Raw genomic sequence first — 25664 nt, 5'->3', positions numbered from 1 at the left:
TTATTTTTAAAATGATGTCCAATGTAGGAGTCCCCCTATTTCTTCACGCTTTCAAAGAGGAAACCATATGGCCAGTAAAGCAAGTCAGGAATGTTTCAGATGCCCAGTTCTGAGGCAAATGAGACAGGAAACATCCAGCTGACAATTACTTGAATATCCCCCAATCCTAGTTTTAAGTTTTAGGTTAAAAAGAAAGCTCTTAATAGCAATTAGGTGAGCCATGATGTAAATCACAATACTGCTTCAGTTCCTGCCACTCTCTTTCTACTTGGGTCTCTTTCTGTACTTCACACCTCAGATTCATAATCACACAGAAGAGGGCCGACAGCAGGTTACGGGAGGAGAGCCACGGTCCTGAAGGTCAAAAGACCTAGTTCTAAATCTTGATTTTGCCCCTACCTGCCAACCGTATGATTATGAACAAGTTTCTTCATCTAGCAGAACTCAGATTCTGTGTCTCTAAAGTGGAGATAATAATAGCCATCAAAAAAAGCCAGGTGTGACTATCAAAGGAGAAAATATACCTATAAATACCTGGTACAATAGTAACTGGTTTTACAACAGCATAAATGCATTTTGAAAACGCACAAACCAAACCACAAACTTTATTCTTCTTTAGAATTCAGGTTGGGGTGGGCAACGGAGGGAAAGGAAGGAAGATTTATAATTCACTGATTTGTGTGGCTTTTGCTTTTTACATTAAGATTTTTACTCTTACAATCGAAGGAAACTAATTTTAAAATGAACAGTTCACCAGGCTAAGAGTATTTCACCACTCTGTTCTATCATTCATTCCCATTACACGTGTTTCTAACATAACTCTGAATGGCGTAACTTTGGCTGTATGATTGCTCCATGCTATTTAATACAGGTGATACAACTGAAATTATACTTCCTTCTTAGTGCTCCATTCTCATGTTTCAGCTCATTACACACACACACACACACACACACACACACACACACACACACACACACACACAGAGAGAGATAACTATCCTTAAAAGGATGGTAAGAGCTGCAGTTTTATTCTAACCCACTACCCTTCCAAACATGGTCCAGCTCATGGTACCCCTTCTTGAGAATCTTTCCCATATTGCCATTATTCTGCACCTCGTTCATTCCCTTGTCCAGTCCACCTTGTTTGTAAATTGTTCTCAGATATCCTGGAGCTGTGGACATGAAGCCACAGGACCCTATCAGTCAAAAGACAAGCACGTTTTTCTAAAGCAGCTTCTCACTACTCATACTCCTCCGGGAGAAGAAAGTTTTGGCAGGTTAGGACCCTTTCACTGTACTTCCTAGCTGCCTGAAAGCTGCGTCTTTCAGGTCCTTGCATTTTCTGCCTCCCTGACGGGTTCAGGTCCTGCTGAATAGAATTTTAAGATTAGAAAACTGTAACATTCAAAAGAGATGGCATCTCCAGTACTACCCAGAAACTCCATAATCAAGCTTAGCCTTTGCACAGACCAGTCTTATCACCAGTCCGCCAAGTGGTACTTACCTCCAGAAGAAGCCAGGTACTCAGTACAGAAGTAATGACAGGGCCGTCTCAATCAGGCTGAGTAAACAAGCAACACTTCCATGTTCAAATGAATCAGTAGAGGCAGTTTTGTTCACGGTTTATACTCCTGAGAAAAGAATAAATGGGATGCTAGCATCATTCACCCATCCACCCATCCACGCACCTCTACTCCCCCAAATTCATACATATTCAAAATATATATATATATATACACCAAAGCAAGAAAGATATGGGTCCTAAATTTGCATTATATTGCATGCTAAATGCCAGATTTTCTTGCTCTTCTATCTGTAGTGAAGCGAGAGGTATCAGGATTGGAAAAGATATAGAAACCATTTTTGATAGCTCTGGGCTACATCAAGTGTTGGTTTTACAGCAGGCCAGATCTCCAAGAACATGCTGTGTGGCTGTGTATGAACTTGGCTGTTGGTTTCTGTTGCCAGATGAAATGATGATTAATCAGGACTCAGATGTCACTTGTTTTATGTTACTCGTGCTCTTTGCTAACAGCTGCCTATTTCAAGCTGTGCTTCCTACATGTCAAATATAAACCTGAAACCACAATTTCCAGAAGGAACATTTCAAAGTACTCACAGAGGATGTTGGAAAATTCAGTGTTGTTTCTGATTAAAGGCTACTTCATATATTATATAACTTAACTAGTCAGGATGGAGATAGAAATATTCAGAAAAATGTGACGTAGCCAGGAAAAATAAAAACAAACTAATGATCAGATTTACATATAATCTGTCTACATATTTTAAATATATATTTATGCAAATATTCTGTGCATAAAATGCTTCTTGATAAGCTAGTGTCACTTCCTTTTATTTTGTAATAAAGAAAAACAGTGGAACATTTTCTGTTATTGACATGTCAATTATAAGAAATTTAAATTCTGTATTCTGAATATGCTTTAAACATTTTAAAGTACATAGTTCTTTTTTTGACAGGGTCTTCAATACTTCCTTATTTGCTTTTGAATCAAAAATACTGTAAGAATAGTATCTATATGCTTTCTTTTCCCATAGTGCAAACAGAAACAGAATTTTTTTGAAGGCAGAGAAAATGTTGGTCAAACTCTTGTGAAGTTCAGAAAAGTGCATGCCAAATATTTGGGGTTGACTAAAAAGAATTGATTTTTTTTGGCTTAACCTAGATAATAAATGTCTAATTTGGACTGTCCATGTGGCATACAGTTCCCAAATTAAACTCTTTCAGAGACTGCCATTTCCAGCAAAAGAGGGGGAAGTGAGAATTAGACAACACCCAGGCTCTTTCTATACAACTCCAGCCAAGTTGTCTAAAAACTGAATTTGGCCAAATCACTGTAGTTCATTGTATGACTGAGTTATAAGAGGCCCCCAGAAACTTAAGGCCTCCCCATTGAGAACACCTGAATAGGACTGATCCTAGTCCAGGGTCTAGCAGAAAGTCTAGGAGAAAGAGAGGACTCTTTCTACTTCCTCTTTGTCTTTTCCCAACACATGAATTACCATGGAGCTTGGAACCAGCTCCCTAATACTAAAAATAATGTACGCAGGGAAGCTTTTGGCAAAGCGTCAAGAAAAGCTGAATGATACAGAGGTGAAAAGGGAGCTGGATAAAGGCCTGGAATCATTCATTTTCTACGTGCACTCATTTACTTCTGGGTTTCTAAAAATGGTACTTTCCCGGTCTCCCTCCCCCAGGTGGCAAACCTGCTGAGGCTCTTCCAGATCCCGCAGATAAGCTACTGCGTCCACCAGTGCCAAACTCAGCGACAAGTCGCGCTATGATTACTTTGCCAGGACCGTGCCCCCCGACTTCTACCAGGCCAAAGCCATGGCCGAGATCTTACGTTTCTTCAACTGGACCTATGTGTCTACGGTGGCCTCCGAGGGTGACTACGGAGAGACGGGGATCGAGGCCTTCGAGCAGGAAGCCCGCATGCGCAACATCTGCATCGCCACATCAGAGAAGGTGGGGCGCTCCAACATCCGCAAGTCCTATGACAGCGTGATCCGCGAGCTGCTGCAGAAGCCCAACGCGCGCGTCGTGGTCCTCTTCATGCGCAGCGACGACTCACGCGAGCTCATCGCCGCCGCCAGCCGCGCCAACACCTCCTTCACCTGGGTGGCCAGCGATGGCTGGGGCGCGCAGGAAAGCATCGTCAAGGGCAGCGAGCACGTGGCCTACGGCGCCATCACCCTGGAGCTGGCCTCGCAGCCTGTGCGCCAGTTCGACCGCTACTTCCAGAGCCTCAACCCCTACAACAACCACCGCAACCCCTGGTTCCGGGACTTCTGGGAGCAGAAGTTCCAGTGCAGCCTCCAAACCAAGCGCAACCACCGGCGTCCTTGCGACAAGCACCTGGCCATCGATAACAGCAACTACGAGCAAGAATCCAAGATCATGTTTGTGGTGAATGCGGTCTACGCCATGGCCCACGCCCTGCACAAAATGCAGCGCACCCTCTGTCCCAACACCACCAAGCTTTGCGACGCCATGAAGATCCTGGATGGGAAGAAGTTGTACAAGGATTACCTGCTGAAAATCAACTTCACAGGTAAGCGAGGAGCCTTTCATCATCTTCCATGGTGCAAACAGTGGCATCCAAGATAAATCAAATACCTCTGCCCCCGACCCAGAAATTTGTGTTTCGGATTCAAACTGTGAAATATGCCAAGATGCAATATGATGGCTTTTTCATGTTCTTACTTATTTTTGAGTGAATATCTTGTCTGGTGCACCACATAAAATTAAAAGGCCCCCTAGGCTGGGCTGATCTGTGGTAGCTGCCTCCATGTGGGCTATGCTCCATTTGCTGTCTTTCTTCTTATTAGCTGTAGGATATGACACATGTGATATGGGCATTTAATCTTCTTTAGCAGAACTGGCAACTCTCTAAGGACCCTGAACTTTAAAGCTTTCCTTCTGGGTGATTTGAGCAAAAGAGTCTCATAACTTTCCCAGTGGGTGAGAGAAAAGAGTCACTGTTTTCCCAGAGCCTAATTAGGGAGGGAAAGGGAAAGATACTCAGACCATGGTGATTTCCAGGCATTTGGGTTTATTTTTTTCTGCTGTACAGAAACATTTCCATGTCAGCATTAACAGCTGTGGATTTTCTCAAATTATGTTAGGAGATGAAACTCTCTGGGAGCTTGAATATAAGCAAATTGAAGACTGACAGAAGTCATTCTGATACAGAGGTGAACAGCCAAAGGTGTATGCAAAGTGGCTTTTACTGCTTCATTTATTTATAAATATGCTCTAAATATTTCTAAATATAGTGCATTTCAATGCACTACTAACAGATAAAAAGCATGAAATCTTTAGAACTGCATTCTCTTCTTAGGTGCATGTGATATCAGCCCATTAAGGTACTGGTTCTGGGGATTTTAGCTTAATTTCAAATCATAAAATGGTACGTAACATTATCAGGCACAAAAGATTTTGATGCCAAATATAGTGCAATGATACAATGCTCTCATTTGCCTAAGTTGCTCATAATCTTTCATGCCACTGGGGCATCATTCTAGTCTGCAAATTCTGTTTCAATTGATTTATCATCCAAGACATGAAAGTTTGTACGCTCAAATCATACTATACTTGGAGCAAGTGGCAGTTCTCACATCTCCCTTGTAGATAAATACTCAGAAGTCAAATGGCCTGAAAAAATCACTGGTAGTACTGAGAGAAGACCCCATGACAATTGGCTCCTATTCTAGAACTCTAACCCTTAAACTAGCCTTGAAAACAAGCACAAAAATTAGCAGCCTGCATTTTTGCACATCTTTTATGCTACCCAGAAAGAGCCAAAAGTAGTGGAAATCAATTGTCAGTATCTCCTATTTATCTAATGGATACCATCTCTTACCATGAGAATAACCACTGTAAATGGTAAAGATTAAAACTTTACTGTGCCCTGTACTCCCACAGGTGTATAATATATAGGAATATATATATATATATTTTTTTTTTCAGGATTTATCTCAAAATCCCAGATCAGTTCCCACTGACAGCTCCAGAATATAAGACTGGACCAAAGAGTCAGTAAAAAAGAATATCTTTTATCTAAATATTCATGAACTCTCAGGTATCTATAAATAGCACCTACAATACACTTAATTCTTTTTTTGATTGTTGATTTACAATGTTGTGTTAATTTCTAGTGTACAGCATAGTGGCTGAGTTTTATATATATACAGTAGGACCCTGTTGTTTATCTATTTTATATATAGTACTTACTATCTGCAAATCCCAAACTCCCAATTTATCCCTCCTCATCTCTTTCCTCCCCTACACCCCAGTAACCATAAGTTTGTTTTCTATGTCTGTCTGTTTTGTAAATAAGTTCATTTGTGTCATTTTTTTAAGATTCCACATAGAAGTGATATCATACGTACTTTTCTTTCTCTTTCTGGCTTACTTCACTTAGAATGACAATCTCCAGGTCCATCCATGTTGTTCTAAATGGCATTATTCCATTCTTTTTTATGGCTAAGTAGTATTCCATTGTATAAATATACCACAGCTTCTTTATCCAGTCATCTGTTGATAGACATTTAGGTTGCTTCCATGTCTTGGCTGTTGTACATAGTACAATGCACTTAATTATTAAAGATGAATAGGATAAGTATCCTCATTCAGACATTTGGAGTAACTAATCATTGATCTTTATTCACCACAAGTGTTAATTAACCCTGTTATTCTAGTTTATTCCTTACTGTTTAGTATGCAAGTATACAATATATCCACTCATCAATAGCTAATATAAAGAAAAGTTCAGAGAACCCTTGTGAGGTGTTTTTTGTAAGCAAAATATTTTCTTTCATTTCACTGACTGAGTCTTAAGTAGCAAAGAAGAGTGAAGAAGTAAGGCCACTATTTGGATAAGTAAGACAACAGTATCTTCTTTTCATCTACCTTGTTCAATTACTGACTTTGATTCTGCAATTTAGCTTGGCTGTGCAGACCTGACCACAAAGTGCTATTTTTGCCTTCTCAATTTGCTCAACATTACCAGTCATTCTCCACCTCTGAAGAGAATAGAAGGGTGAAAAACAGATTCAAACTACAGAAAAGAGGGAGTTTAGATCAGCCACCAGGTGAATATGCATAGGAGTGGGAACTGGACAAGACAATGCCTGACTATGGAAGGATGCCGAGTTGCTAAATTAGCTAACTATGTACATTAAAAAAATAAGACTCACTCAGTTAGCTCTTGAAAAGCAGGTTTGTTTTACCTTTTTTTTTTTTTTCTGGAATAGTATCTCTGGTTTTCTATCTTGAATATTGAGGCCATGGACTAGGCCCAATAGTGAACGCTTAGCAAAAGGTACACAATCTTTGCTCCAATGGATCTAAAAAGTCCTCTTCTAACCATCTGTCTGTATTCAGCGTATTTACTCCAGGATTCTTCTGGCAAAGAGTTTTAGCCGGTTTCCTTTGAGCTCAAGTTCTTGCAGGATGGTAGAGCTAAGCCTCCCAAGAGCACTCCTCCGTTCCCTGGTACAGTTCTACTATCTAGTTCTAGCATTGGCCAACGTTAATGTTCCTTGCAGTTAACCCAATTTGAATATTCCTCTAGCAAAAGAGATATTGCAGAATTATTAAAGATTAATAGTTAAAGATTCTTCTAAGTAACGAACTCTCCTGCCATAAGATCACTTATCACGACTACCTACCTCTCTAGACTCCTGCCATACAACCAGCATTCACCCTTCCTTCCATTAAGACGACTTGTGTTAACCACGCACATCATGCCTTTATTTTGGCCTTTGTGCCCTCTGTATATGCTGTTTCCTCCACCTAGTACAGTCTCATCCCACCCCCTTCTGCCCTATCCAGCACCTTCACTTGTTCCATCTCCACTGCTACTATCCTGGTCCAAGCTTGCACTTCTGTAATAGCCTCCTAGTTGATTTACTCTTGCCCACCTCCAACCCAGCCTCCAAGCCATTCTCTGAACAACAGCTAGGAAACGGAAGTCAGACCATGTCATGCCGCTGTGCATAACCTCTGAGGGAGTTCACCCATGTCACTCACAAAGTCCCTACAGTGTCCCTCAGGGTCCTACCTGATCCACCCCCTGCATCCCTTGCTGCTCTCTTTCTTGCTCATTTCACTCCTGCAACCCTTGTTTCCCAACTTAGGGCTTTCTCACCACCAGCTCTCTCTTCCTGTAATGCCCTGTCCCCAGCCATCCCTATAGCTGATAAATTCCCTTACTTCCATCAAGCTTTACTTAACTGTTAGTTTCTTATTGAGGCCTACCTGGCAATCCTTCTTCAGATGGCAGTGCACGGCCCCCGACCCTCACCACAGGTGCCCCTATTTCCCCTTAATCTGCTCTACTTTTTTTAACACCCTGATTTTTTTCTCTTTCTCTCATACCATGTCATTTAATATTTTCATGCTCATTCTTTATTGCTGGATCTCCACACTTGAATCTAAACTCCATGAAAACAGAAATTATCATCAGTTCTATTCATTGATGTAGCCCAAGCATAATAGGCGCTCAGTAAATATTTGCTGGTTATGAACAGCACGTAACACCCAAACTCCTATTTCTTTCTCTATCTCTGTTATCAGATTGTGCCCTTTTTCAAGACAGAGAACATATGTTTCATCTCTGATCTCAAATACCCAATACATTTTCTGGTACAAAGTGGGCATTATATGAACATTTACTGAAGGAAGATGGAATGAGAAAAAAACAGAAGATCTATAATATGACTCTTTTCATGAAAATGCAATGCATGTATTTTGTTCATTAAGAAAAGAGTTTCAAGAAGGGAAAGTATATGACTTGCAGAATGGCTTGCTTTTTTTTTTTTTTTTAACCTAAGCGCTAACTGTTAGTTATGTCCTATCATTGTATTTGAGACAAACTGAAAACAACTTAGCATTAGCGTTGGATCTCTTAGTCATCACTGTCTTCTAGACGAAGCCCCCAAACTGAAAGGAATTTGCCCAAGATCATCCTCTGGTTAGTGGCAGGGCCCAAGACTGAAATCCAGGTCACCAAATCCAGTGCTGCTTTTAATAGATACAACGGTATTTTGGGAAGTTGAGGACTTTGGTCCACTTAACACAGTTCCTGAAACACACTATTAATGGAAGCTTTACTAAGGGAATGAAAGACTATCAATAAGTAAGTTTGAAGTATGTTTCTCCTGGTGCTCCTTCTTATGATCCCTTTAATACACCTGGACCACTTTCTCCATTACTTGATTCATAAAACCCAAATTTTGGAAGCTGAGTCTTAGAATCTAAACGTGAGGATATTTAAAAAAAAAAAAAAAAGCTTCAGAGCACTTTTTATTAGTAGAATTGTCCTATCTGAAAGAACCACGTCATCCAGAATTCTAAAGTAAACATTTAAATGAGAATTATATCTGTTGGCATGTGACTTTTCAAAATGATTTTGAATAAAATTCCATGTGCTCATCATGTAAAAGGAAAGCTTAAACCACCCAAGACAGTTAAAAACAGAAAGGGCTATTAAACACGGAAAGAAAGGCAGTATGACTGTCATTTCGCGCGTTCACAGTACAGTACCATCGTTCCCACTTTTTATTCTGAGACGAGTTCCAGGAAATGGAATAGACTAAAATCACAGAGTTACAAAAGTCCCCCTCAAAGATGAACTTGCTTCTACTCCTCACTCGACAGAGTGGAGCTTCAGGATGTCAGCATTATGATCTTCACTTACTGAAGTACATGAAAGTCAACTCAGCTGTCAGGGTGGCGTGGTAGCCAGAGTACACCCAATTCAAAAGAAAAAAGAAAGAGCTCCCACTTACCAAACATACTGCAGAGGTGCTCCAAGACATATCCAGCGTCCAGTAAGCGTTCTCTTGGGAATAACACTCACCATGTTCCTTTGTGTGAGTTACAGAACTGGGCTAAAATGTTTGAGAATGGAAAAACTGAGAATTCTACACAATAGGAAATTTATCCAAGATCACATAATAAATAGGTGACAGAGCAAACCCCCAAGGTCCTGATTTAGTCACTGATTCCACAGATAGTTTTAGACTTTCTGCTAGGACCTGGGGACCCAACTGTAAACAAGACAGATGTGGCCCGTGCTTCATGGAGCTGACATCAGTTACTAGTTACCAGAACAGCCTCAAAGTATAGAAGCAGTATTATTGGGGCTGCAATCTCAGGGTCTTGCCCTCAGTTCTGTCTTCTATTTTGGTTTTGAGTTTGGTTTTGGATTGGAAAATCATTGTGTATCTTATGCCCAAAATAAATCTAAACTCACTGAACAGATCTTATTCCCAGGGCTTGAATTACAAACCAAGAGGACAGCTCCTTGTTACTACTGGTCCCAGTGGTCATAGTGGGGATGGATCATAGGACACACAGCCATGACAGATTTTTTTTTTATTCATTTGTTTGTTAGTTGCTTTTCTTTTTTCTTCATTTCCTTTTTTTTTTTTTTTTTTTTTTTTGGTGGCACACTTATCTCCTGGTACCCGCAAATAGACAGTCTACTGAGATCAGAGACCTAGAGCCTCATGGAGATGCTCTGGCTTTGTTCTTATGTTTACAATTCTCCACACATGAAAGAGGGGCACAGGCAGAAAATGGGCATTCCAGCCTCGCTGCCCCATTCACCTCGGCATCTGACTCATCCAGTAGGTACAAAGTTCGCCCCTGGTTGGAACTGTAATCACAGAGCCTGGGCTGGGAAGGGCAGATTTTCTGGGACACTGCACTCTAAGGAATATGTTTGAGCTGGCCCTAACCCAGCAAGGCTCTCCTCTTGAAAAGTACAGGGCCATCCAAGGCACAGCGAGGAAGCCAAAATGGTAATGGCCACATCTTTAGATGAATGGGCTCTGAAGTCCCTGAAAGAGCAAAGTGCTCTTGATCTCGCTTCCTCCCCCGGAACATTTGTAGTTCCCACAAAAGCACAGAAACTTGTTCCAGCTCTGCTGATCAAAAGCATCTGCAAAACGTAAAGATAAATATCCTGGACTTTTTCCCCCCTTTTCTCTCTGGTCTGCTTCCTGGGGTCACGAAAATAAGATCTAAACCCCCAAAGGACACCACTCTTGTGGTCACTTATTTGTTTATGCGCCGTGCGTCCGTGCTCTGGTATCCTCGAAGCTTGAGAAATGATTCTCATTTTCAGGTCACACTGCAGAGAACAGGAGCCTCTAGAAAACCTAATTTTCCACTTTGGCCTGAGCTTTCTACTGCTGCTGCTGGTTATTATTATCATATAGTTGTCATTATTACTATTATAATTCTTTTATCATGTTTAATTTATCTTGATCCATTTTTAAGAGCCGTCCTGTCCATGACGTGGGAAAACGTAATCATCCCCAAGAAAGTATGAAAAAAATGGATTCGACCACCTTGCTGATTGGAAAAAAAGTACAGTTAATATGCTATTTCCTCTGTTTCCAGACTTTTGGACACTGTCATATATTTACAAGAACATCACCAGTAAAGCTGTCTGAAGACTGATGAAAATATTCAAAGCACTTAAATATACATATAACTGAAATATAGTTTAAAAATAAGTTTAGCTTCCATTCCTGACCTTTGGGATACCCGGTGTCATCCCACAATAGCCTAGTCTTCTAAAGGTTTCTAACCTCTGGAAATATGATCACAGTTGAGTTGAAAACACGTTTTTCCACTTCCCTGTACACTTGTGCCACTACTCACTCTCCACAGAACACTCGAAAACCAACCTAGAGAAAGGAAGTATTTTCAATGGGTTCAGAAAAAAATTCCTGACCAGGCTGACAAACGTATACTGAAATGGAAGACTTTTCTCTAAAAGATTTTAAAAGATTAGATTGTCACCTAATGGAGCAGCAGATTATGGGAAGTCCTCCAGAGCTGGGTTTCGGAAACCTTCCTAGGAACCTAGCAAAATTCTCATAATACCTGAGCAGTGAGTCCAGGTTCTGAAGATGAAGGAAGCTGATGTAAGACCCTGAGGCACAGGCACTGAGGAGGATGGCTGAGGAACTCAATGGCTGGTCACGATTCCAACCTCCCTCTTACTTTAAACATTTAACAGGAGCCCACAGTATTTTTAGTCACCACGTGGGACATCACCAGGAAAGGTTACAATGCCATTCTTCACATTTTTCCCCCAAACCCTTAGCACTGTACCTGAGGTAACGCACGCACTGCATCTGGCTGTTTGATTCCAAAACTAAGACGTAATGGATTCATTCCACTGTCTAAGGTGAATTAGAATTTGATAAGGTGGTGGAATCCCCAGAAGTTATAGTACTAAATAACATTTCAGAAATATTTTATTTGAATCAGAAGATATTCAATATTATATTTATGAAATATATTCAAAAATTTAATTCCATCAAAAAACTATAAAAAATTTTGCTACCACGGAGTTGACCATATATTGAATTTGCAAAATAACATCTCAAATACAAATTTATGTTCATACACAAACTAAGCCACTGACCCAAGTAAGATTAGATGTTCTGAGACTGGTCAGTAATAATCTCTTATGATCCTTTGTATTTGTGTGCGATCAGTTGTAATGTCTCCTCTTTCATCTCTGATTTTTCATTCATTCATAGCATGGAGTTAGGCTCCTTCCAGGAGGAAACTGGGTGGTGGGCCTTTTTTGCCTGCTCCGTCTGTACTTAGCCCTGGAGTGGTAGCTGCAGCAAGTGCTCACACCTTTTAATAACTGCTTCTTTGTTTGCTGTATTCTGGCAGGTCTAGTTGACACAAGTCCTGTTGGCCTTCAAAGCAAGGTGTGTTGGGGCTCTTACTTTAGATGGGAATCTTAAAAGCTCCGTCTCTAGATGTTGGGTCCAAACCCTTCACTTTTCAGGGAGAAGCTGTGAGGTGTGGGGTCCCTTCTGTCCATATGGTGATGTGCTGGGAGATGACTGGATAAAGAAGTTGTGAGATATATAGACATGAAGTTGTGATACGTATACCAGCATTTGGTCTTTGGCATCTTAAGAGAGGGACAAGTAGACACAAAGGAGAGATCAACAGGGAGCAGGAGTTCAGAAAAGGCTTCCTAAAAGATGTAACACTGGACAAGACTAAGCTTTTGTTAGAGAGGAGAGGAAGAAGATTTTCTAGGTGAAGTCATCACTCCACACTGGCATGTTAATAACTTTTCAAATGTGTCATTTCTGTTTAACCTGCATGAAATTCAGAGCTCATTTGGAAACTAGAATTCAACAGCGTTGACCTGATTTTTTTAGATTAAATCTGAAATGTGCCTTTTCAGTCCCTTTCTAAAACAATGTATACATTTTTCCTAAATCATATCTTTTTTGGTCACTAACCTATATCGTCTTCACCCTGAACTTCAGCAAAAACCAACAAAGCTCTCATCTGAAGAAGGGATGAAAAGAAAAAGAAACCAGAATTTATGGTTGCTCCCTGCCTGACAATAGCCATTGTATATTTCATTCATCCATTCCCACAAAAATCCTGTCAGCTGAGTAAATATTTCCCCTACTTTAAAGATTTAAATGAGGCCCAAAGGAGTCGACTGACTTCCTCAAATTTGCAAAGCTAAGTAGCCTTCAAAGCCAACCTAAGGCTGTTTCCTAATCATGTGTTATTTTCCACTATTGCTGCCTGAGGAGAAAAGAGTAAGTTTGTACCTAGAAAAAGGGTGTGGTCCCCTTGTCACTGGGTTCAGCTTACTGTGTGCAGTTGCAGTAAGAATTAACAACTGCTCCAAAATGTTCGTTATCCGGAAAGGAATTTGTTAACTCCTTCATTAATTGCCATAATGGGGTCTTCAATAAAGAATGACTCATAGCAGAGGACTCAGATTATATACTTCACTTCTTCCTCTGAGAGCATCAAATTGCACTAGATCAATATTCGCAGTATCATACTGTAATTTCCGAGAATCAATAGTAAATTGCAAAAAAAAGTAATCAGGCTACAGGTCACTGTGTCTTAAATGCTGTTTAAGACTGCCTTTTTCTTCCCTGCCACCCCATTTTCCCCATTTTCTCATTCTAATTATAAACCTCCATGCTCACTCCAGAATTTCCATCCAAGGTCATAATAATTTTGTGGGCTGGTTTAATGTATTTGGATGTTCTTCTGGTTGTGTTCTTATTGCTGGGTAGTTGTGGTTGTTTGTTTTGTAGCACACATCACAAATTAGGTTTTCTTTCTAAAAAAATTTAAAATACTACTGGTACTTTCATAAATTAGAACTTTTTATTTTTAGGAGCTTTCTGTCCCAAAGTTTTGTTATAAACCATCCAATCAGCAATAATCAAGTGGTAGCCCTATACCAGCTTCTTGGGGTACTTAAAAAAAAATCTTCTCTGTCCCTAAAATATTATAATCCAATAAAACCTTAATCTTTGATTATCTCAATTTTAACAAAAGTAGAAAACAAAAAAAAATTTATTATGTCTCAGTCATCAAAAATTAAGCTTTTGGATAGGATAATGGAGTTATTTATATCCTCTTCATTTTTATTCATTAAGAAGTCTGTGTCAATTCGAGAAATATTTTAAACCAAAAATATAAATAAAATGCTTCTAAAAGGAAAGCAAGATGCCTGCTTCCAGGGATGGGTCACTGCACTGCTCCTGCCTCCCGAAATTCTCCCTCTGAATTTATCCTATGGATAATCTCTCCTTTATTTAATTCCTTCCTTTTCAATGCAGAAATTTATTAAGTTCTTTTCTGTCTTTTGTCTTGCAAGAGTCTTTTGCTGCTGAATTAATCCAGTAGTTAAATAGGGGGAAAGAAAAGGAAAGTCTACTCTTTCATTTTTCTTCATAAATTATAATCTTACTTAAAATATTGTAGCAATATTTAGGATACTGACAGACACTTTAATAAATGAAGAGTAGAGGTTATTATTTCTCATTTTACAGGTGAGAGAATGGAGGGTGAGAGAGGTGAACTCACTCACCCAGGTCCAAGAGAAAGAATCCCTCCTGAATGAGAGTTCATGTCCTTTGCTCATTGTTCAGTGACACATCCCCTCAACTTCCAAGGGAACAGGCAGTATAATAAAGCAGGAAACAAGAGTGGCTGGAGGCAAAACCTCTGGTTATGTTCGCTGTTGGAGAGCCTTACGAGAATATCCACACTAATGAGAGCAAGAGACATGGAATCCACCAAGTTCACCTTCTAGACGTGCCACTGCATGGCTGTGTGGCTTGACGCAGATCCCAAAACCACTCCAGGACTCATCTGTTAACATTTTAGAAACACTACAGATATGTTAAATGCCAAAGAGAACTAGCAGACACGGTATTTTTGTCCTTGACCTTTCATATGACTAAGGTGTTCCTGTATCTGGGAGGACTACAACTTGGGGCTGTAGTCAAAGAGGATGGGAATCCACATTCCACTCACACTGAGGAGACTTCTTGAAGGAAGTGGGATCGGAAGTGGACGTGAAAGAACCAGGTCAATTTCATGTAGTCATTCAGATTTATTGCTGACCTTCCCTTCATCAGCCCCAGCTCTAAATCCAATCAATTAAGCAATGAAACCTAGCAAAAGCCCTACCCTTGTGGAGCTTATGTTCCGTAAATAAGCTTGCAAATACACAGCATGTCACACAGAGAGAAATAAAGCAGGGAGGGGACTATGGAGTCCCAGGTGTAGGGGGAGGAGTTACTGTTTTATATAAGAGGGTCTGGGAAACCTTCTCGTAGCTAGCAGAGACCTGGAGACGAGGGAGCAAGGCATGGGGACATACGGGGCGAGCATTTCCAGGAAGAGACTAACAGAGCCTGAGGCGAGCGGCTGCTTGACATGTTAGAGGAGATAAAGAAGCCAGCGTGGCTGCATGAAGCTCGCACGGAAGAGATAGAGGAGGTGAGGCTGGAGGGGTGGTGGGGTCAGATCCCAGAGGACCTCTTAAGGATTTTGGCTTTTACTCTGAGTTAGATTAGAAGCCAGCAGGAAGCTCTGGGAGAGAAGTGACCAGAAACAGAGCAAAGATTTAGAAGAGGGCACATTTTAAAATTATGGTTGCTTATCAGAAAAGCTAATAAAGAAACCTAAGGAGGCCTGTCAAGGTTGACATCCTAACACAAATCTTCTGTAAATTCTGAGGATTCTAAGACATTTTAATTTCACAAGAGTAAACCTTTTGTTAAAATCTCCAGGGTACTTCACTCGAACTAGAATCAATTCTATTGCACGTTACCAACACAGCACAGGTGAATTTACTTTTCATAGTTAAGTTGTGATTTTTCTACTCCAGCCTCAAAACTGGACCAAAGTACTTACCCAGATAACGATGTACATTGTCCATCCATACTTCCTACCATGTAACTGTCGATCATCTCTACAAAAACAAAAGAAAGCACAGAGTCATGTTTGCTAAGCTCTGAATATCATAGTGATTATAGGATACTCTTTCCTCTGTAAACCTGTCTGCCCCACAACACAAAGCCCCTACTCCAACTGTGTGACTTCAGGCAACCCTCACGTTGTCCTGGCCTCTTTTACTTCCTGTGCATAATAGTGACAGTAAGGTGGCCAACTTCAGTCCTTATAATATTTATTACTAATGCCAGCACCGTCATTAAATGTTATGGGCTTCATTGATCAAAGTATTAAGTCATTTCTGCAACAATTACTGAAGCATCTTTCTTATGTCAGACACCAGAAAGGGGACAGAGAGAAAAGATGTGACCACTACCCTTGAACAACCACTAACCGCAGGGGAGAGGCCAGCATACATCTTGGAACGCAGTATGAGGCAGGATGCAGCAAGGGCTGCGGCACAGGTGTTAGGGCAATAGAATCACTTGTTCAGTACTTTACATTTTAAAAATATACTTGTACATACAGTTTCTCATTTGATTTTTAAACCACTTACAGGCAATCTGCAAACAATCTGTACTTACTAAACACAGTTGAAGGTAATGCAAATTCCAACTGGGGATTAAGGAAAGGGCAGGAGTAGTTCAAGAAAGCCCTCTCAAGAGAAACTTGAAGAATAAGATATTTTAAAATTGGGTGAATATTTGCACATGTGTAATATGAAAGACTTTACAAATCCCCAAACAGCCACTGCCTCTCGCCCAAGGATGGAATCTCTTGCTCTCTGGTTCACGATGACCTTGACTTTTCCATTCTGGGGAAAACTACGTGTATTCTGGCCTATAATGGTTTACTCAGTCTCATCCCTTGTCAAAGGGTCAAGATACTAAAAACTTCTGCTCAATATTTCTCAAGAAAGAAAATATTGACACCCATCATCAACATTCAGGAACCTAGCAAACATAAATCTTGTTTTCAAGAGTAACACGGGTAAAAACTGAAATTTTAAAAATGACATTCTGCCAGAAATGTATAAGCACTTACTGGTTTTATTAGGAAGAAAAACACTGTTGAAACTACAATATGGAGTGTAATATTCTAGCTCTACGTCACTGAGAATGACAGGGCAATCTGGTTTGGTTCCTCCAAATTGGAAACTACTTCACATAATGTGTTGACTGAAAATATTCTCTCTGCCAGTTTGGAAATACCTTCTTTCTTGAAGCTGATCTTTGCTTAATGACTTTGGTAACCACAGAAGGTAACCCAAATTGAAGGTTAACTGCATGAGTATTATGGAATCAGTGAAATACACTGAACAGAGAATCAGGGATGTGAGGTCTGCCCCAAGTTGTGACATTAACTAGCCCTGAGGCCTTGAACAAGTAATCCAAGCTCTCTGGTCCTCAGTTATGTCATATATCAAATAAAAGATTCCTTCTCGGAAAAAAATTTTCTCTTTTTAAGGAAAATTTTAATTAAAACACTAATCTCTCTCTCACACACACACACACACACACGCTCCATACAAATACACCTATTGGAATAAGTTCTCATCTTTTTTCACAGAATCACCAAAAAAAAGTTTCTTTATCTTTTAGTACCACTGGAACAATGGATCATTTTCCCCACTTAATCAAAATTTCATCTAGTCAATACTGTTTCTTGTCCTGTGGGGAGCATCTTTGATCGACACTGGCCAATATGTCACTTTTTCCTGTTTGGCGCTCACAATAAAATTGGCCAGATCATCTATTTTCAGGTGAATTTCACCATCAGGAAAACATCAAGGAAGAAGTAGAGAAGGGACAGCAGAAATTGACAGCAACTTATTTCAACCATAAATTCCTATTTCTAGCACATGCAGTGCCATCTGATTGCTTTATAAGTTGTCATTAGAGTAAAAGTTCATGGGAAGCGACAACAGTACATTTGCTGAAAAGCTGGAAAGAAAACATTTAGCTTTATGTCTTTTCAAATTTTTTTTTCAGATTGCCAATATAAAGGATCAACCTTTGAAATTTAAGGCATTTTAAACTTGTCCTAAAAGAATCAATAAAAGCAAGTAAATCACTCTGAACCATTTTTGTTCCTCCATCCTAGGTGTATGATTTTGCCTTCCCACACTGTCCCCACGCTCCAGGAAGTGTCATCTCCGGGGACTACTGCAGGTAGATGAGAGGAGATGCAGTAGCTTGGATGACACTCTTGTACCTACCTGATGCCCCCGTGGCAAATATGCCCCCATTCTGAACCCTGTCCTTCGTGCTCCCTCACACGCATCTCACCCCACATGCCGAGAGGCTTCCAAAGAGCTCTCGTTGAGTGGATTCTTTTAGCAAAATGGGAAGGAACCTTGCAGATTACTTAATCAAAGTTTGCAAGCTCTTTAACAAAATTAACAGAACTATTTCTTAAACAGTATTACACTAAGAAATACAATATCGAAGGCATCAAAGTGGAGTCACTTTGATCGAATTCAGGTGAATGGGACCGTGATGCCCATCGGACAGCCTTCTCTTCCCTCTCCTCAGTCTGCTGTACTCATTTGCTACATGGGGAAACCAGAGACACATTCCTATCTATATAATAGGAAGTTTATATAATAAATATATACTATTCTATTGATCTATTGTATATTATATAACATATATAATTGAAGTTTTTCTACTTACAGATTTTAAATATACTAATTTTTATTCAGACTAGCAAAGTTATGATCTGGAATTAAAAATTGTACCCATTCAACCACAACCAGATGAGGGCACGAACAGCCATACATGGTCATCAGGTCCACAACCACTGCACCTCCTTAGTTTATGGTGTTTTTTATGAAAAGTGCTTACTCCATTTTGAAAGGTTAAAAGTAGTGAGAACATTAAAAGTGCTGGTAAGGAGATACATATATATGATATATGATTATAAGAGGTGTGAGATAATGTGTTTTAAGTGTTGATAAAAGTGCCCAGTTTTACAATGCACACATGAGATTAACCAGTGGAACGTTCCACTGCACACTGACAGCATGACTCAAAACTTGGGGAAGCCCACATACCTGTGCTGATGCAACTGTGCATCAAGAGATGAGGAGAAGCAACTGACCAAACAGGGAAACTTTGGTGCGTGGGGCTACAGAGTTGATATTTACCTCTGATGCCTGTTAACCTTGTGATAATTGGAAAAGATGTCAGACTTAGGATCAAGAACTGAAAACTGACTCTTCATAAAAGTGTTGCTGTTGAAACTTTCGTTCCAAGCTACAGATGGTTCATTGGTTTTAAAGCCCATTTGAATCTAAACAGAATCAAAGTGAGCATCAAAGTTGTGAAGGAGAACGTAGCTGGTGGGAAATTCTTTACAGCATTCACAGGGAACAGCAAGGGTAATCCCATCCCTGCCGATTTTTGATGTGGAAAAATCAGTCCTTGGGGGAAGGGAATAGTATGCCTATTTACCACTTCACACGTTTATAACAATGATGGAACTGTAGGCATAAACTCTCCTCAATCACTTTGGACTTAGGACCAAAGGGATTTAGGGACAGCTCTTTTGGAGTCTAATTAATTCATACATAGAGAACCAATTTGCTCTATAAAATGAACAAATAAACTTTTTAGTTTAAATTATTTTGATAGTAAGAATTTCAGACATCTAGGAAAGTACAATAAAAACATAACAAACCAAGTGCCCACCACCCAACTCTAGCAAACCCTAACACTTTCACTGATGCTCCAGATGACTTCTTAATTTTAATGAAGTTAATTTACCAATTTTTTCTTTCCTGAATCCTGCTTTTGGTGTTGTTTCTAAAAAGTTATCACCAAACCCAAGGTCATCCAGATTTTCTCCTATGTTATCTTCTAGAAGTTGTTTAGTTTTGCATTTTATATTTAGGTGCATGATGCATTTTGAGTTAATTTTTTTGTTTTTTTTTTGTTTTTTTAACATTTTTTATTGATTTATAATCATTTTACAATGTTGTGTCAAATTCCAGTGTTTAGCACAATTTTTCAGTTATTCATGGACATATACACACTCATTGTCACATTTTTTTGTCCGTGAGTTATCATAACATTTTGTGTATATTTCCCTGTGCTATACAGTGTAGTCTATTCTACAATTTTGAAATCCCAGTCTATCCCTTCCCACCCTTGAGTTAATTTTTTTTGAAAGGAGAATGGTCTTTTTTTTTTTTACATGTGCATGTATATTTGTTACAGCAAAATTCGAACAAATAAACTTCTGTTTAACATCAAAACCCCTTTATCTTGAATGACTTGGTCTATTTCAAGGGCACTGTACTTAAATTTTTATTTTCCTTTGGAGATATAATTTGGTGGGCAGAATGAAGTCTAATCAAGCAGCCCTCATTACTATTAGAACTTCTTGAGTTATTTCAGAGTTCCAAGATTATTTTCATTTTTCCCCTAATTTAAAAGTATAACATAAAAATAAATTGTATTGTGTTTTGAGTAATAAAATCTATACTCATCAGCTTAATGTGCCAAATTCTCCCTGTAAAGCTAATTAACTAGATAAAAGGTCCCTATCAGGCCTCAAGCACTTCCTGTCTCTAAGGGCCTAACTCAGTAATTAATTGTGTTTCTGAGAGTCTCTGAAAACACTTTTCCAGCTTCATGGGTCTTTAGAAATGAAACATCTTGGGCATTATCCAAAATATCTTACTTTCTCAATCTGCTTAGAGTCCAGTCAGGTTCTTACAAGGAAACAGAGTTAAATGTCTTTAAAAGAGTCCTACATATCCTCATCATTTAATCAGTTTATTCACCTCAGGGTTCAGATAACACCAATCGAGTTTTTAATCAACCTCATTTTTCCAGCATTGTTAACATTAGAGTGACCATTCCTTTGGGGTCAGCTCAGCATAATGGCTTGGTTGAAATCAAAGATATTAATAAAGCATGTGTTAAGCACTGAACATGGGGAACAAACAAACAAGGGTGCTGTTATCTAACAGGCCACATCTCGGTTCCCTGCTAAAGTTCTGAACGTTGGGTCGGATGTGTATGGACATGTCCTAGTCACCAGGGCTCTTTGGCAGAACCACCTGCCACACCATCATGTGAATGTCATTCCACTATTGAGAAAAATTCTTTGGCAACTCCAGACCTCCCAAGAGACACAGCATTTTATCAGCTAGAATCCTACTTGTGCATGCATTGCTGAGGACAATATCCTGAAAAAATACACTCAGAGATGGGATCTAGAGGAGTTGGCACCTGGGAGGGAAGAGAAAGGCGAAGGTCACCTTCCCCACTAAATCATTTTGCCTAGCCCTCTATTATGGGTTCCCCCCAAACCCAGACAAGATGGCTTTTTAAAGGTCCTCAGGGGCAAGGAGACTATAAACCATCTAAGCATAATTTAAAAAAAAAAAGTGCGTAGATGACACTGATTCTTTATAAAACCTGTATATGCCAAGGAGTTAGCCCCCCCCAAATTATACAGCTGGCTCACTGTCACAGTCTGCATGTACTCACCCCCTCTATATTCAGTCCCCAGATTTGAAAAGCTTTCAAGATACTCTTTAAAAAACAAGAGTAATATAAACGTAAAAAAAGAACTAGTAGAGGATGAGATCGACAGTATCAGAAGAAATATCCCTCTTGGAAGATATAAAGCTACCCTCCCAAGACTACTTGTAAGGAAAAATCCTTCCCTTTCCCTTGGAATTTCATAGCCTCGCCCTAACAAAGCTGGAGAGGGACAGAATTTTTAATTACAGGCTCCCTTGCTTTGTTTACCAAACAGCTAGTAGCCCTGAGGGTGGAGTTAGGCTGTTTAAAGTCATGTTTTAATCTCCTTTGTAATTGCAATTTGATTGCTGGTGTAAATTACCTAGTAGGCTTGCCACCTTCTGTGCCAGCCATTTCCCCCAGTGCATAATTTTGAATTAAAAGGCTGATATCCATCCAAAAGTTTCCCAGAATGTTTCATGGGCTCAGTGAATTATGCATTAAACAGAATTCTTTAAAAAGAAGGCAAGAGGTTCCTTTGATGTCAGCTGGGGTTTTTCATCATATTCTGGACTATTAATTTCTAGACTCTTTTAGAGGTAGTTTCTTGACATCTATGTTCAATTTAGGACTTATTACTGATCTTTCTCTAACCTTTATATTTTATTTTAACGGCATCATATATCACCCTGAATATGGCAGGTTCTGGCAGAAACCTGGTGGTTAATTTCCAAGGGGGTGTATCGGGGAAGGATGGAGAAAAGGACAATTTGCTGCAAACACGCCATCTGCTGGACAAAACATGTATATACTTTTAGGAACTTAACTTCCCACTAGGAAAATGCCTTCCCACTAGGAAAATGCTTAAGAAGACTTATGAAGACAAGGCCAATTTGGGAGCTGAAATGTATATGGGAGCTTGTCTATTGGAACATCTCTAAGCTGTATCTAAAGGCCAGCGACCTCCTTTGATGCTTTTTTAACAGCCCATGAGAGATAACCTTTGGTCAGTACATTTGATTTTGAGCAAGGTTTTCTATTCAAATGTAATATTACAGGTTGTAATGAGCAAAACTGATCCTAAGAAAATAAACAGCACCTCCCTTATGCAGAAGGATATGAGGGCGGTCAAGTTTCCACCATCATATGCAAATACAGATTCTGGAAAATTACTTACATTATACACAATTCCGTATTACTATTCTCTCTCTCTTTTTCTGTACACAAAGGACTTTGAAATTTGTCAAGGGCTGTGCTTCTGTACACCTTTATAAATTGGGTGAATATAGACTTTATCGTTCAACACAGACACTTCTGAGTGAAAGGGAGTGCTGTGAATAATTACATCAGAACAACATACATAAACTGGGACTGTCCTGGGCTAATCCAGGATAAAAGGTCTCTCTAGTCACAGGTAATCCAATCTCCTAGCAAACACAAACCACCTCTTTGTCCCTATTTACTGCCAACTCATGTTAGAGAAGAACAAAAATAAAAAGTTTAAATGGTCCAGTGCAGTGAAAAGATTCCAGACTGGAGCAGTGAGGAGAAAAATTTGGGTTTTCATTACAAGTATGTTGAGCATTGAAATTATTCAATTCTGTCTTTCATGCATTAATTTACCCATGGCCAAATACCACAGGGCAGGTCAGATAAAGTTTCATGAGTACCTAGAAGGGATTTAAGTCACTTCTGGCTAAATGGATACATGGTCTCATGGAGAAGGCAGCATTTAAGTTGAGCTTTGAAAAAGAAGCAGGATTTGGAGAGTGAGCACTCCAGCAAAGACAGACTCTCAATAATTAAGTGGGCAAATCAAGAAAAGTATAGGGTGTCAAGCACTCTTTGACATACTGATGGATAAAACAGACATCGATTTCTACCTTCAAGAATATATATTCTGGGAAGCAGTAGGATTTGAGCATCTTTACTTCAGAGGCCATTTCTGAATTAGAGACAAATTTGGGAATCATCGGTGTATTTCAACTGTCAGGGAACAGATAAGATGGCTTGGGGGGAGGGAATAGTAAAGAGGAAAAGGCATTGAACCAAACTCTGACTTACTCTAATATTTAGAAATGGATGAAGAAATTCTCGAAGGAACCAAAAAACCAGCTGGCATGGTAACAGACAGAAAGAAAAATATCTCATTCTTTCTTCCAATTTGGAAATATAGGTAGAGCTCAGAAGAAATGAACCTTCTCAAGGTGTAGATCAGATGTAGCTTTAAGCTTCCCCATTATCCAATAATTATCACAATAATTTAAAAATTATGAGTAGCTTTCTCCAAGGAACCCTAAGTGGTCTGTGTGTCCCTTCTAATGTATCTCCCTAGGACTGTCTTTAAATTATAAAATGATACATTATTGAAAATTAAGCAAAAATCCTATTACCAACTATGCTATATTCAGTTTTAGATTTCCTGTGGGGAAATACTCAGTTCTCCCTTTTCATTTTCAATGAGGTGAATCAGAGCAGAGCTATGATTCCAATCTTATTTATGAATATAAAATTAACTCGAAATACAGCTCAGTCATTCTTCCTAGCTCCCTCCTGTACGGTATACTCTGTCATGCTGTCCCTCATTTTTTAATGAATCTGATTCAATGAGCTGTTTGGGGCTTGTTTTTGATCACTTTTTTATGTTGCTTTCACAGGAAATCTAAAGTGCAACTTAGGCTGGCAGTCAGTGCAAGGAATAGCACTTCCCAGACTTCCTGAGCCCAGTAAGAGTTCAGCTGTCACCTTGTTGGGTTTTTGTGTTCATTCACCCATTCAGTCAATACTTCATAAGCAACACACTACATGTTAGGCCCTGTGCCTACACATTGAAGCTGGAAAGGTATCAGTTAAGGAAGTTAGAGTCTACTGGAAGTACACACGAGTAAAGAGGCAACTGCAATACATCATGATAAATCTAACCTACTTGGGACACAACTGACCTTTCACTTCCTTATTCGTTCCCCTTTAGGTTTCTATGACTTCTCTTCCCTTTCACATTCTTCTCTGATTCCACAATTCCACATCCTCTTTGGCCCTTCTCTCTCAGTATCCTTGGCAGGCTTCTTCTCCTCATCCCGTGTCCACACACTCAATGCTGGGATGCCCCAAGCCTGCATCCTGCCAATTCTCTCTTTAGAGTTATCTCATCAAGTCCCTAACATTGAACAGCAACCATGTAATGATGATTCACAAATAAATTTTCTTTATCCCTAGGAAGTTGTGGTCTATTTATACAATGGAGTACTACTCAGCCATAAAAAGAATCAAATAATGCCATTTGCAGCAAAATGGATGGACCTGGAGATTGTCATTGTAAGTGAAGTAAGCCAGAAAGAGAAGGAAAAATACCGTATGATATCACTTATATGTGGAATGTAAAATAGAGACAAATGAACTTGTTTACAAAACAGAAACAGACTTACATAGAAAACAAGCTTATGGTTCCAGGGGGGTAGGAAAGGAGGTGGGGAGGGATAAATATGGAGTCCAAGATTTGCAAATACTAGAGAAGGCCCAAGATGGTGGAGTAGAAGGAGGCTCCTGGCTCACCCTCTCCTACAAATACACCAAGAGCATCATCCACAGACCCACTCATCCAATCAGAACATCTGCTGAACTTCTGACAGAACATCACTTTCTTTGAAAGACAAAATACGCCACAAATGTGATAGGAGAACAGGAAAGAAGAAAAAGAAAAATAGTGCAGGACCAGTCCTGTGGGAAGGGAGTGGCAAAGGAGGACTAGTGCTCATTCGCTGGGTCTCCCACTCTCCAACAAGAGACCAGCAGGACAGAAGGGGAACCTCTGAGGCTCGCATCTGCACGGAGCAGCCCTTGACAGACAGAACTAAGATAAATGGGCACAAAGGGTCTCTGTGACCCCCAGCCCGTGATGCAAGCCAGCAGCTGGGGGCCGGAACAGGCTGCCTGAGCTGGGCGGAGGACTGGGGCAGCTGCACTGAGGCACCCTTGACGGACTGCAGGGTGCTGCTCGCCTGTGGCTGGGAGTGTTTACAGATCAGAGCAGCCTGGGTCCCCCCAAAAAATATGTTTTAAAAAAAAGGCAAAGCAACACTGCTGGTGTACTCTGGGGAGAGGGGCAGCATAGCCTTTGTCTCCTCAGACCCGGGGCACCATTACTGGCACATTCTTGGGAGAAAAGGCAGGGAGCAGCCACAGCCAGCATGCTCTCCGGTGCGTGGCTCCCAGGTGGGGGCGGGGTGGAGACCCAGGGGCTCTGCAACCTCAGAGGCGGGACTGAGACTTGTTCATAGCCCCAGGCAGAGGGGACCGTCGTGCCCTGTGCTCCTGTGAACTTGCGCCTCTAAGAAAAACGAACGAGGAGCAAAGTTCTAGCACAGGGCAGGGGCAAGGGCTGGTGTGGC

General features: G+C 40.1%; 1 protein-coding gene and 1 long non-coding RNA gene across 2 annotated transcripts in view; one reads left to right on the top strand and one right to left on the bottom strand.

Annotated features, from left to right (window-relative positions):
* The window catches only part of LOC106730591, a 359458-nt gene extending 356027 nt beyond the window's left edge, over positions 1-3431 (bottom strand). The window contains exons 1-2 of the long non-coding RNA XR_004321574.1: positions 3366-3431; positions 1505-1631 (exon numbers count right to left, since the gene is read on the bottom strand). This is a non-coding gene — a long non-coding RNA (uncharacterized LOC106730591). The remainder of the gene's footprint in view (positions 1-1504; positions 1632-3365) is intronic.
* Positions 1-25664, top strand: part of GRM3 (glutamate metabotropic receptor 3) — a 207228-nt gene that overhangs the window by 136216 nt on the left and 45348 nt on the right. Inside the window, 2 exon segments of the mRNA XM_006192218.3 lie at positions 3217-3261; positions 3263-4073. Coding sequence (XP_006192280.1) covers positions 3217-3261; positions 3263-4073 — 856 coding nt within the window.

The sequence above is a fragment of the Camelus ferus genome, chromosome 7, assembly GCF_009834535.1.
Source record: "Camelus ferus isolate YT-003-E chromosome 7, BCGSAC_Cfer_1.0, whole genome shotgun sequence".
Classification (NCBI taxonomy): domain Eukaryota; kingdom Metazoa; phylum Chordata; class Mammalia; order Artiodactyla; family Camelidae; genus Camelus; species Camelus ferus.
This window is presented reverse-complemented; position numbering and strand designations above follow the sequence as displayed.